The sequence below is a fragment of the Diadema antillarum genome, unplaced genomic scaffold (genome assembly GCF_040938485.1).
Source record: "Diadema antillarum isolate AM-2024a unplaced genomic scaffold, OU_Dant_1.0 seq00000231_RagTag, whole genome shotgun sequence".
In the NCBI taxonomy this organism is placed as follows: Eukaryota; Metazoa; Echinodermata; class Echinoidea; order Diadematoida; family Diadematidae; genus Diadema; species Diadema antillarum.
This window is the reverse complement of record NW_027271281.1, coordinates 272,310-285,639: the sequence shown is the minus strand read 5'-3', so window position 1 is coordinate 285,639 and position 13,330 is coordinate 272,310. Positions and strand designations below refer to the sequence as shown.

The window sequence follows — 13,330 nt, the reverse complement described above, 5'->3', positions numbered from 1 at the left end:
TTAATGTGACTCGGTAGAGAGAAACCTAGGAGAGCCACACTGAATTGACGGCCAGTGCATGCGCACAAATTTCTAATTCAGTGACCGGATAAGCAGATGTCTGTGTGCACATGCGCTGGCCGTCAATTCAGTGTAGCTTTCCCAGGTTTCTCTCGACCGAGTCACATTAAGTCATCAACTGGAACAGAAAGGGACTATTGACAGAACCAAACGTTGCAAGAACCCTGTTGTCAATACTTCAACTTCACTGGTAAGTCTTCAAATTGAATAAATTTTCCAATTTAAAGTTGATATTTAGGCGCGATACTACCTAGTCATGATCCTGAATGCTACAGTCCGCAGCCCCATTACGCTATGCGCTGTATGGGGCTGGTCGCAGTAATAGACTATGCGGACATTTTCACCAGATTGAAGTACCATCCTCCAGACTTGAAGTCCACAGGAATTCATTCTTTCCTCACACAATTAATTAAAGCATGGAATGAACTTCCCCCTTCTGTAATCACACAAACTGATCCAGCTAAATTATAACAGTGAGATGTTACTCAATAATGAAGTACCAGTAGATCTAGACAGAAAATGTCCACCCTTCGGCACCTCCAGTTAAAACTCCAGTGGCAGTGGGCGTATAAATTCAGGAGGATCCCAACCAAGTACCAAGTACCAAGTTTAATACAGAAAGTGGAAACAACGTAACCAATGCTCTCGGTCTGCAGCAATCGACGCCAACATCATGCATCATCAACACCCCTTAGAAAATAGTTGGTGGGACTGTCGTGTAAATTAATATTTAATAAATTCCAGGTGAGGAATCTCTTATAATTTGCCTCAAATACGAGGCGATGATATTCCGACGAGACTACTTGTCATCGTCTTTTTTGCAGCTAAAATTATGCTCCGAATTATGCCATACATAAACTTACCAGTTTTTCTTTTGTTTGCAGTAGGAACTCATTCATCTTGGCTGAGGAGATTCAGTGGAGTTGGCTAGACCTAGTAGTAGTAAACGAAAGCTGAGCTGGTGTAAGTCAACGTGAAGTGTAGAATATGTGCAGTGCATGCATGCAATGCAGTGTTTGACACCGCTAGACTGCTGGCGCACAAACTGCACTTTGGTGACTGAACTATGAGTGTTTGACACCAACGTCCTGTTGTGATTGCACTGGCCAACGCTGAGGGCAGCAAATGTTATCTACACTAAACACGCGACCATGCTGTAACATTATTATTGATGTTATTGATGTTTTCATAATTCACATAATGAGCTCTTCTTCCAGGCCAAATTTCATGCAGAAACACTCATCCTACTAAGAGATATGTTAGATAAGACATCATGATAACCCATTGACGTCAGTGTAAATGACAGACACATTTTGCTCTTTTACGAGAAATGTCACTTTTGAAACTTGCTTCCTTTTGCCAAAGTAGGGCAGTGTTGCCACTGATGTTTATCCTCTGGTAGAGATTAGCGGTTGTTGCTCGCTTGCATGATTAATAATTCAACATTGACCTCCACTAAGTTGGCATATAATGTAGTTGATCAGATGGTATCGATCAAAAAATGAATAAAACTATTCAACCAGGGGGGCATTTCATGAAGGAACTTGTCGGATAAAATATCTGACAAGTCAATTATATCCGACAAGTTTTGAAAAATTCTTTTGTCTGATTGGCTGATTTCTCTGAACTTGTCGGATATAATTGACTTGTCAGATATTTCATCCGACAAGCTCCTTCATGAAATGCCCCCCAGGTGTTCAAAGCTTATTTTTCATTGATACTATCTGATCGATTACATTATACTCTGAATTACCTTTGAATTACCTGGTAATTCAGGTTATTCAAAGTTGGCAGTTGCTCATAGTAGGCCCTATCAATAAAATTAGCCTTGGGCACTCATTTGAAAACTCTTATTTACAATTTCAGAAATAGGCCTACTCTTTGAGTATGAATAAAACCCCCAAATCAGACATCGAAATGAATTTCCCTCGGAGAATTTCATATGTATTTTGTTGCTTTTTAAAATTCGTTATGTATTCCTCTTTTTTTTTGCTCTTCATCGTTTCTTTTTATGTTATTCTAGAGTAGGTGATGATAGCCAAAAGGGATGTTGTATTAGAAATTCCAGGAAAAACAATGTCATTCATCTGACACTTCTTGTAAACCCTATACATTGTACATTTTGTACACACAAAAGTAATTGGAAACTGCCATTTTCGGTGACATTGGTCATAAAAATGTGTTAAATCATCAATCAGCAAGCATAACTCCGATTTTCGTGAATAGGGTCTCAAAATATGCACAAGATGTGGAAAAAATGTCAAGAAATTTCAGCGAAAAAAAAATGTGACTGAAACAATTATGGCAAAAAAAATGTGGGGGGGGGGAGTCTGAGAAGAAAGAGTAAAAATGTTACAAGCTCAGCAGCAAAAATTCGATCAAAATCGAATCTTAAAAGCAAGGAAGTTAAGAAATTTTCAGGATCCGCTATTTAGTTTTCACAAAACAGTTTTCGAACAGTCTATATATATGTATATGAGCTTATTATGATGTTGTCACCTCACAATTTTCCGTTGATCGTGTACAAAAAAGAGATGTTGAAAATATTCCTGCCATAAAAATGTAAAGTGTTAATACCTGGCTGAATAACTTCAAATTATGATCAGTCAGATATATATATTAGGATATGAGACTGTGGCCTAATCGCGTCTTAACACAAATATGATAAATGAATAAATAAATGAATAGATAAACAAACAAACAAACAAATAAATAAATACAAATAAAAATAAAAATGTCAAGATATTGTGTACAAATTATAAACGGTAAGTTGTGAGGTGTTGACATTATCAACTCACTATTTGCATATTAATTTATTACACCGACTGTTTAAGATCTGCAGTGAAGAAATGCGATGCTTCACGATATTATTTTTTAACTGATTCTAATCAAACTTTCACCGTTGTGCTCGTGAAATTTTCCTCTTTCTTTTCAAACTAACTTTGGACTGGTCTGGTGTTCCTTTTAAGGCATTTGACGCGGTTGGGCTTCCCATTCTTTTAATTTGGAATAAACTTTCTGCATGGCATACCGGTGTATAAGTGGACACTTTGTTACGGTTTGCACATAAATACCTCACTGATAGTCTGATATACGTGGCTACTCATAGACGTCAATTAACTCGAATATCCTTTATGTCATCCATCAAGAATTTATCTCGAGGCTAATCTTGTTTAATACAATATTGACGACCAAGTATACAGTATACTTTCCACGATATGTTTTATATAATTAACATCATAATAAACACATCAATTATCAAATGCTTTAACGGTACACATTATAGATTAATTTTGCATATATATTGTATATTATGTATATTATATATATATATATATATATATATATTGTATATCATATATACACATATAGGGCCTATATATACGTATATATTATTATTTGTTTTTGTCTATTTTTAGTGACGGCGTCTGAATACATGCAAGCTCCTCAGTATAGTGGATCGCTCTTTTCCATCGTTTTATTTATTCTTTGTTGCCATTGCAGAGTGTGCATTTTTTTTCTCGATATGTAATTGTCCATAATATATATGTATTGCTTTATGACTTGTACTTTTTTCAAATTGTCCAATAATATGAATCGACAAATGTTTACTCTGTGCAATGTATTACTTTTTGTTTTGATTTATGGAAATAAAGTGCAGTTGAATTGAATTGAATTGATTTGAACTGAATTGAAAATAACGATGTGAATCATTGTTTTGCGCGCTATCTGTAGACGCCGATGGCACGGTAATCTATTTTCATACAGAGAGCACTACGCAATTTTATCTGTTGTAAATCGTGAGCAACAAAGGATTTTTACGTGGTTGTGTAAACTCTAATTTCAGCTTCAATTGTGATAAAACTGTCTCAGCATATACAGTATACTTTGTTCTCAAATGATATTGACAAAATGTAAGGAATTAACTTTGAAAGTATGGAGAATGTATGTGTCATACACAATCTATGAAAAATCATTAAATGTTATTGGATCATTACTTGGAGTCTACATATAGATGATATGTGCTCGAATGAGTTAATATTTGAAAGTTTAATGCAATGCTGCTTCTTAAATGGTGATTGAGGGGATAATAACGATATTGTGGAACATCTATAAAGCTAAACATGCTATAACACCTTTAATATGTCTAAACATACTCATCAGGCATGTCAGGAGTAAGCTATATACAACGTAGTGCTAAATTCATATAGTTTTAATTTTATTGTATTCTCAGTTCTAATTTTAAACTTGATTGTTATGTTATTTGTATGAATCATGAAAATCAATTAAAACGTAAATAGAAAAAAAAAGAAAAAAGAAAGGATTAAGATAGTGCAGTGACCTATACCAGATTAGACTGGGAACTGTTTGCAAGGGATGGTATTATGATTTTGAATGTCACGGGGGGGGGGGGGGTCATCCCTCAAGACCGACACCCATGAGTCATACAGCCCGCGAGTCCTACAGCCCATGAGTTCGACACTATAGGCAAATAAAGCCCATGAGACCGACACTGGGTAAAAACAACCTACGAGTTCGACAGATACAACAATGTATTAATGTGTCGGTCTCTTGGGCCTTGTTTGCTTATTGTCGAACTAATGAGCTGTATATGACTCGTGGGCTGTATAACTCGTAGGCTGCATGACTCGTGGGTGTCGGTCTCATGACGTGCACCCGTCACGGTTAGCAAAATACTTCATGAATAATCGCCTCCGCACTGGAAAGAATCCTTTTATTTTTCTCAACATGCCCATCTATGCTCGGGTCATAATGAGAGCTTAAATATGGCTCTACCTGTTAGCCAAGGACGGACTATTTTATAGCGTAACTATTTATTTTTAATTACTTATTTTTTATTTACCTACTTTTTTCTATCAAGCTGCTCCCCGATATGATAACCACCCTTTTCCCCAAAGTGTGTCATCTTCCACCCATAAATCTATTTCATTTTTTCCTTATTTTTGGTAATTCTAAGGGTACTGTATTGTATGAATACTGGGTTTTGTTCGATTGTAATAAGTCGTATACAGCATCTTCTTTTAATCTACTGCTTTTATTGTTATGAATACATATAATTCGTAACATCAATCACGAACCCCATGTAGGACAAATTAAAAGCTGAATTGGCGATCTTTTCGAATTCATTGCTCGAATAATTGCTTCCTTTCTCATTGGATAAATTCTTTATGTCGTTGAATGTATTTTTTTTAAATCAGTGTATGTTTTGTTAAGATTTTTACCCTCGAATAAGGCAAAAACTAATAGATACAAAGTACAAAGACCATGAAGAAATGTATCTCCCCCGACACTGGATGTAGATTTTTTTATTATTATTATTTTTTAAATCACGAAACATGAAAGGTAACGGAAGAGGCCACACCGAGGCGATCTACATTATACGATGCACTTTTACGGTAATTTTCACAATTAAAGCGAAATGCAAATAATAAGTTTAGACATTTTAAATAGCATTATTATATAGTAACAGTGGTGAATCATAGTATCCCTTGCAAATGACTGAATAATGTTAAAATGCAGTTGTATAAACGGTAGCAGTGTCAAACATTTTGATGTTTAAATTGACGACTTATCTTCTCATTACCCAAACCCTCTGAGGGGCAGCTGGGGTATACAGATGTCATTGGCATGGATTTTCTATCGCTGAAGGGAAGGTAACTCTATGGTAATTGGTTCAATTCTGCCGGGGAACTAGGGTTCTTTGGATCAGGAGGCAGACACGCTATACTGACTGAGACAAGTCACCGAAGCGCATGCGTTAAGAAACAAAGCACCAAACAGGTTATAGTCACCGCTTTCTTTATATAATATCATATATATATATATTATTGTTATTATTATTATTATTATTATTATTATTATTATTATTATTTTTATTATTATTATTGTTATTATTATTATTAATATACATTAAGAACGATTGGAAACTTTGTAACGCTGAAGTAAAAAAAAAATTATCGCATAAAGTATATCAGCAAAATATAGACTGATGGCAAACTTCTTGATATCAGCAAAACAAAACGAAGCAAAAAAAAATAATAAAAAGTCTGTGTCACCCGGCTTCGGGTGAAAGTGTAAATATTTACTTTGATGGTGAATGACAGAAAAAGAATTACAAGGACGGCCACTTGGCTCAGTCGGTTGCGCGTCTCCCTCCAGAGCCAAAGGATCCGAGTTCGATGCCCGAGTCTAACTGAGCAATATTGTGTGTAATCATACCATCCCCTCTAGTAAGCGGCAAAACACTCTGTCCCTCAGAGGGGACATTATAATGGAGGTCCCGTGTGTGAGAGAGTCACAACTCATGTAAGCATAAGATCCCGCTTCATTCATTCATTTCAAAGAGCAGGGTTCATAACCAGATGAAGTGGTCCCGCCTCACATCAACCTGAATCCCATGGAAGACCAGTTAATTCAGGTGAATATGGGCTATTCAGTCATCTCATCAGATAGAAAATGAAACAATCAAACAAACAAGGAAACTCTGAAAAGTATTGACATGGGGAAGACACAAAGAGTATAAAGAAAAGCGACGCGAACAGAACAGAACGGCGTGCTAACGTACACCGCTGACAAACATTTAGTGTTACATTAAATCTTTTCAGTCAATCATCATGAGTTACTAGAAAAAAAAAACCACAAAAACTTGTTTTCCGGAATCCCCACATGGGCTGCAGGTATTATTGTTATAATTTCCCGTTACCGAGATACTAGTAAATCAAATCATTGCTTTCAAACAGTCCCGCCGTGCGAAAAGACGTTGAACGTCTACTAGTACTAGAGAATTACAAACCAAGCGCAACGAGTCTTTTTCTCAACGGACGTGGTAACTGATCAACTAAAACTCGAGTATCATCCATAGCAGTGTTAGTCATTACAGAAAAATGTAGATAAGAATGACAGCCAATCATCCTTACATCAACGCGGGAAATAAATAACATTTCGGAGGGTCTTCATCCTGGGTGAGAAAGATCCGTCTGTCCGGAGGAGTCTTTTATTTTTGACGTTATCGCTCTCCTCCGTATAGGTGGGGATCCGTGAAGCCAGACGCAGTCTCCACGGAACATATCCCCGACGACCAGATACAGACCGATCTTTCGGTCAACTTGGACATATACTCGTAGTAGCCGATATATACATGTAGTTACAAATAGTAAGGGAGATCATACTGTCGATAGGTACTTAGAATGAATACACAGTGTACTATTTTATAAACTCAGACTCCAAAGTACAAGTTAACGGGTTTGCCGAAGAACGTCTTTTCCCCGAAGTTGCTAGCCATTTGCCCGAAGTTACTAGCCATTTCCCCAAAGTTACTATCCATTTAAAAAGAAGAAGAAGAAGAAGAAAAAAAAAAAGGAAGAATGTATTAAGATCAGTATCCCGTCAAAATACCCGTTAGCAAAATGCAGGGGATTCCCCTTAATTTGTTTACAGTATTAATTTGCCAATTTGTAAACATACAGACTAAACACGTATATAATTGATATAAATCACAGATTTTCATCAAATTCCCGTGTAAATAATTCACATTTTGATTCATAAATGTATCTTATTTACAAAGTAATCAATATATTTTAATTATATATTTCAAGAAGGAATATAGAAATACTCGCCCACTCATAAGGGTCACGCGCTCTGATAAGTCACGACATCGCAAAGCGCTCGTCCGCTGTGAGCTAGCGAGCTACACTACGGACACGGGGAAATGCCGAGTGTGTTCCGACGGCCACTCTCTCTCCTGTGATGTGTAATATGTATCGCATTACAACGAAGTTCGAGGGTAGTTGTGCTGTGCAGCTCCAGCCAGAGCCACACACAGTAGTTTACCAGTAGTTTGCCAGTTTGCCATCGAGCATCAGACACAATGCGTTAACCAACCGAACCTTGTTTTGTGAATGGAGGTGATCGATGCGATGACCGTGTGATAGTGATGCCTGTTGTATATTATAGGGTTGCAGCCACGACTCAACCAGAGAGATGAGCTGACAGAATTCTCACCTAAACAACAGCGTATCTGGTGACAAAAAAGTTTCAGCAAGCCAGAACTGGAGCTGCCTCTACTGGATGGAGCTGGAGCGGGAGGGTGCACGGGTGTTATGTTGATTAGTTACTGACTGTGCGAGTGTCATGAAGTTGAACTTTTTGTTGTTGACGAACATTTGTATTGACGATCCAGTGATAGTGTGGCAGTGCCAGTGGTGTGGAGTCAGTAATATTGGAACAGTCGGCAGTCATTGGAAGTAGACTTTAGAGGATCTAGATTTAGTAGATCAAGATTCTAGAATACCCACATTTCTAGAACAAAGTGCAGTGCAAGTGTTACTGCACTACCGATTTGATAGCTCAATAAATTTACTATCCTATTGGAGACAAATGCTGCTGTAGTGCACAGCGCACACTCAGTCACTTTCACTCAGTTTCATGATGGCTGAAGCGGTTCGACCGAAGAAGAGAACAAAGAAGAAGGTTAGAACAAATATTTCAGACAGTTGTTACCCAACACTTTACAAGTTAAATACTGTAAGGGTGTTCAATCTAACGTTAACATCATGATATGAAGTTATTGGAAAGTTACATGTTACTTTATTAGCTTTCATGGTCTAGGTGTCTACACAAATACCCAACAACAATTTTGCACCAAGATAAAAGTGTCAAAAATTTAGTTTTCTATGTCTAATTTATGTACCACTTGCTCCATTTGAAACAAAATAGAATATTTGCACTCTTGTGGCCAGTTCAGGCATAGATCTAACGCTAGTTGGGACCAGTCCAAAAATTATCAGAGTTGACTTTGTCAAATCAATTAATTCACATTAAAGATAAGCTTGAAGTAGCAATCCTACTTTTAATACAGCCAGATGAATGGATACAGGCAGTGGATGCTTCGCATGCATCTGCAGTTCGTAATCTCATGATCTTGCTGCATCTGGCGCATCGCTTAGCAAAGACAATAGTCTTGCCGCATACTAGTTGTAGAGTTCTGTGCATCAGACGTTTTGTGTAACAGCAAAGAAAATAACTGCATCCTTGATCCTCTGCCTAGATTATAGGCTCGGCTACCCTACCTATGTTAGCTTTGATGCACAGATGCATGCACATTTGGCAAGTAGGGAGAGACAGTGTGCATCTCTGTGTTAGCTAGCCCGACCAGAAGTGACTTCTGTACAGTGACAGGGCTGTGTATGTTTACCAGTATATGTTAGCTAACAAGGGTAGGGTAAATTAGAATGGTATGGCAAGATGAGTGTGGAGGGGGGGGGGGGGGGGGGGGGACACATAGATTTACTGTATGCGCCAAATATTTTGCAAGGCTTTCATTTTTGTGAATTTGCGAGATAAGTGCTATTTGCACATTTCAAAACGTACTATACGAAAATATCAACTCTCCTCCCAACAGTGGACGCATACATTCCTCCATTCAAAACTGTACTCCACAATTGCGAATTTAACCACTTGCCAAACTGTAAGGAAGAAATTAGACTTGCTAAATATTTGGCATATCAGAGTTCAAGTCTTTCCATTAGGAACTTTAAGTTGACCATCACAGATGTATGTACATTGTAATAATATTAATTTTTAGGATAAAGAGGCACACATTGCAATCTTGCTCATCAGGTACAGTTCCTTGTGATAAAGTATTAATAAACCCCTGTTACTTTGTGCACGGAGCATTTTATTGTGTATTAGTACAATTACTTGGTACCTCTCAGGGCCGGCGCAGTGTTTTCAAAAGTATTGGGGCCCACTTCCGGGTTTCATGAGCTAACAAGCCCCCCCCCCCCCCCCCCCCCCAAACAACAACAAAAAGGCTCATTTCTTCTCCCCGTCCACTTCCGGGTTTCTTCAGCTGACAAGCAAAAAAAAAAAAAAAAAAAAAAAAGGAAAAAGGTCCTCAGCTCATCTCTACCCGTCCACTTCCGGGTTTCTTCAGCTTACAAGCAAAAAAAAAAAGGTCTTCAGAGAAAAAACATAATCTTACCGCCGCCATACTTCAAGATCTCTATTTCTATTGTAGTGCCACTTACGTACTTCCGGGTTAAAAAAAGTGTGGGGGGCCCATAGTGATGACACCTTATGTATTCCTTTGTATGGTACACAAAAAGTGTGGGGCCCGAGCCCCCACGGCTGCGCCGGCCACGCCTCTGTGTGAATTTCCAAAGCTCAATAAAGTGGAATGAATTGTAAGTGTGCAAAAACTGATGTTTAATTTTCTCATGTAAAATCTTTGTAATGCTGAAATTCCTTTTCATAGGCTTCCAAGATTAAGACGGTAGCTGCCACTCCGCTTGATGAATCCCCACTGGACTCCAAAATAGGACTGACCGCAGATCAAGAGCAAAGGGATGCAGAACAAGATGTAGGAGCTACGGAGCGGGAATTGAAGGCGGATGCTTCTGTCGTTTCCCAAGCTGAAGGTGAAACTGTCCCTGCTGCTCGGACAGAGGTTGGTGAGCAGAAGGAATCTTCCCAAACTGCCGACAAGGATGTGAACGCAGATGACGTGGCAGACAGTGAGCCTCACACAACTCACGAAGGGACGACGCCTGAATTGGAAGCAGATGATGATGATGGTCGGACATCAGTCAAAGCAAAGGGAGGAGAGAGTGGTGATGTTGAAAAGCCACCGGGAGAATACTGCAGTGGGGATATAAAAGATAGTGGTGGGTCACTAGATGTTAAGGTCTGTGATAGAGAAGAGGAGGAAGAAGAAGAATTTCAAGAAGCGAGCGAATCTCTTGTTGGTGTAGAGGGGTGTGAAACTGCAGCTGGCGACACCAGGGAAGAAGTGGCTGTGCCTGTGGAAGGCTCAATGACTGCAGAAAGTGAAACTAATGTCAGAGAAGTTGTGGAAGACAGATTACAGGAGGAACAGGGTGTCGGTCACAGCGGGACTCTATGCGCATCAGATGGGGAAGCTGTCTCGGCAGATGCTGCACCGGAGGAACCCGTTGATGCCAACCATGACGGAGCGGTCTCAGCAGCTGAGGAACTGACCGACAAGGATGGTCAGTTTGAGGAGCTGGTGCCTGAAGGTGAGGAGGGACCAAAGTCTCTAGGTGGGCAGAGTCTAGAGGAGTTTGAAGTACTGTCATTGTCCAGGGAAAATTCTGTTGACCAGTCAGGATCTTCAGCAGGTCAGTCGATTCATATTTATGTCATTTTTGAAGGGAAATGAAACCAAAATATATGTACATACATTATACATGTGGATTGAGTGATTGCAGCAATATTAGTAGAACAAATCAGTGAAAAGTTGAGGAAAAATTGGACAGTTTGTTCAAATTTATTAATTTTTGGCGAATGAATGTAGTATCACACCTACTGTGTATGCATGACAAAAAAAGATTTGTATTAGTTTTTTTCTGTAATAGATGGAAATTTACTATAGATTATCTTTACTCTTTTCTTTCTTTTTAAAGAATTTCTTCTAACTCTAGGTGACTTTGGTATTCTCAGCAGTGGGATTTAAAAGCACTATTTTTAGAGTTGATGTGATATAGTAGTCACATGCCAAATAGTTGCATACAGATGCACCAAATGCCTGAATGGTTGAGTGCACAAGACAAAGAGATGCTTTAATAACAGAGGCAGCCACTCAAAGTGTCATGATGCCCTATGCCCTGTGTGGGTACGTGAATCTATTTCAAATGTTTGCTTCATTGACCCCCCCCCCCCCCCCATCTACATTGTACCTCAAATCTACTTTACCGCTGAATTCAGTTTATGCCATTAAACTATAAAATAGTATGGCGGGAATTTATAGACTTTTGTGGCAGATGGGAGCCAGTCATACTAAAAGATAACACTATACACTTTGTAGAACATAAACATTGTACTCTTTGAGTTAATTTTACTGTTCAAATTGCATTTGAAGATTCAGTAGAAAAACTTTACCTCAACAAAAAGAAGGCTCTTGCTTATTGTAGCTGATGGAATTGGTTCAGACTTGGGTAATAATGTTAGATCCTCAAAGCTCTTTGCAGTGTGCCAAGCAGGTTTCAGTACCTGCAATTGCACAAATATTTGTCTACTCGCATAACCTGAAAAAAAAAATCCAGTAATCAATGTACACTTGCAAAAAAAAAAAGGAAAAAAGATATCATTGTTTGATTGATAATGGCGGTTCCTAGCAGTCCGTACAGTGGTACCAAGCCTACACATAACAAAATAGTTGGTACCGGTACTGTAGTAACTTCACCTGTACACTAACAGCAAATTAAATCCCTACCCTATTTCTACCCTGTGTTACAAACACCCACATGAGAATTCTGTTTCAGTTCAGTGCTTGATACACATTACACCTGCATGCATTGGTGTATTTTTAGGAAGAAGTGAGCGCATCCATTCACTCAGTAGGTGTGCCTAATCTTACACGTACGAAACTACACCTTTTTCAAGTACATGCTGTACAATGTACACATGCCTACTAGTACATGTACACACTGTACATTGTGCATGTGCATTGTATGTGGGAATGTTGTATAATTTATGTCGGGTTCATAGTTCATATTTTAGTTTACAAATGATAATTCAGTGAAACTGGCATTATGTTTGAGAGTTCATATTTTTGTTTACAAATATTCAGTGAAGTTGGTACACTGTATTATGTTTTCACGTCTTGTCATTCTACAATTTGATTTAATCTGTTGTGTGACAGTATTGGCATCATTGGAAGCATCAGTGCTTATTCATACTTTGTAGTACAGTGTGTACATTTGAAGTATTCTGTTGTTTTAATTAGGTCACAGCTACCTGTTGAAATTCTATTCAAAAGCTTGTTTTCTATCGTCAGGACAAGCAACAGCCCCACCAGTCGAAGATGACATCACTTCAGGAGCCTCTGCTCCCCCTATAGAAGCAACACCTCTTGCTTCAGTTACTGAGGAGCAACGGGAGCAAATGTCAAGTGAAGATACAGTTGCCAAGGTGACAGGAACTGCTCCTCTGATCCCTGTCTCAGCTGAGGAGGATCCTCTTTCTGCTGTGGCAGCCGGGGAGCAAACCAGGGAGGAGGAGCCATCACAAGCCGAGGAGACCAGGGTAGCGGTAAAGCGGGCGGAGCCCAGGCTAATTTCCGGTTGGCTCAGGACTGGGATGTGGCCTCCGGAGTCCATGCAGCCAATGAGCAGGCTGGAACTACGGTATTACTACTCCAACAGCATGCTTGCCACTCAGGATGCGTTTGTGGAGAGCTTTGTAAAGGTGAGGATGTAGTTCCGTGGGATTGTGTTTGTGTGTGTGTGTG

The 13,330-nt window shown here is 38.9% G+C and overlaps 1 protein-coding gene across 1 annotated transcript in view; it reads left to right on the top strand.

Moving 5' to 3' along the window:
* Window positions 1-7,905: 7,905 nt before the first annotated feature.
* LOC139729260 (ectopic P granules protein 5 homolog) overlaps window positions 7,906-13,330 on the top strand; it is a 54,208-nt gene continuing 48,783 nt past the window's right edge. The window contains exons 1-3 of the mRNA XM_071640191.1: window positions 7,906-8,550; window positions 10,337-11,219; window positions 12,878-13,287. Of these exons, the coding sequence (XP_071496292.1) occupies window positions 8,506-8,550; window positions 10,337-11,219; window positions 12,878-13,287 (1,338 nt within the window). The 5' untranslated portion in view covers window positions 7,906-8,505. The remainder of the gene's footprint in view (window positions 8,551-10,336; window positions 11,220-12,877; window positions 13,288-13,330) is intronic.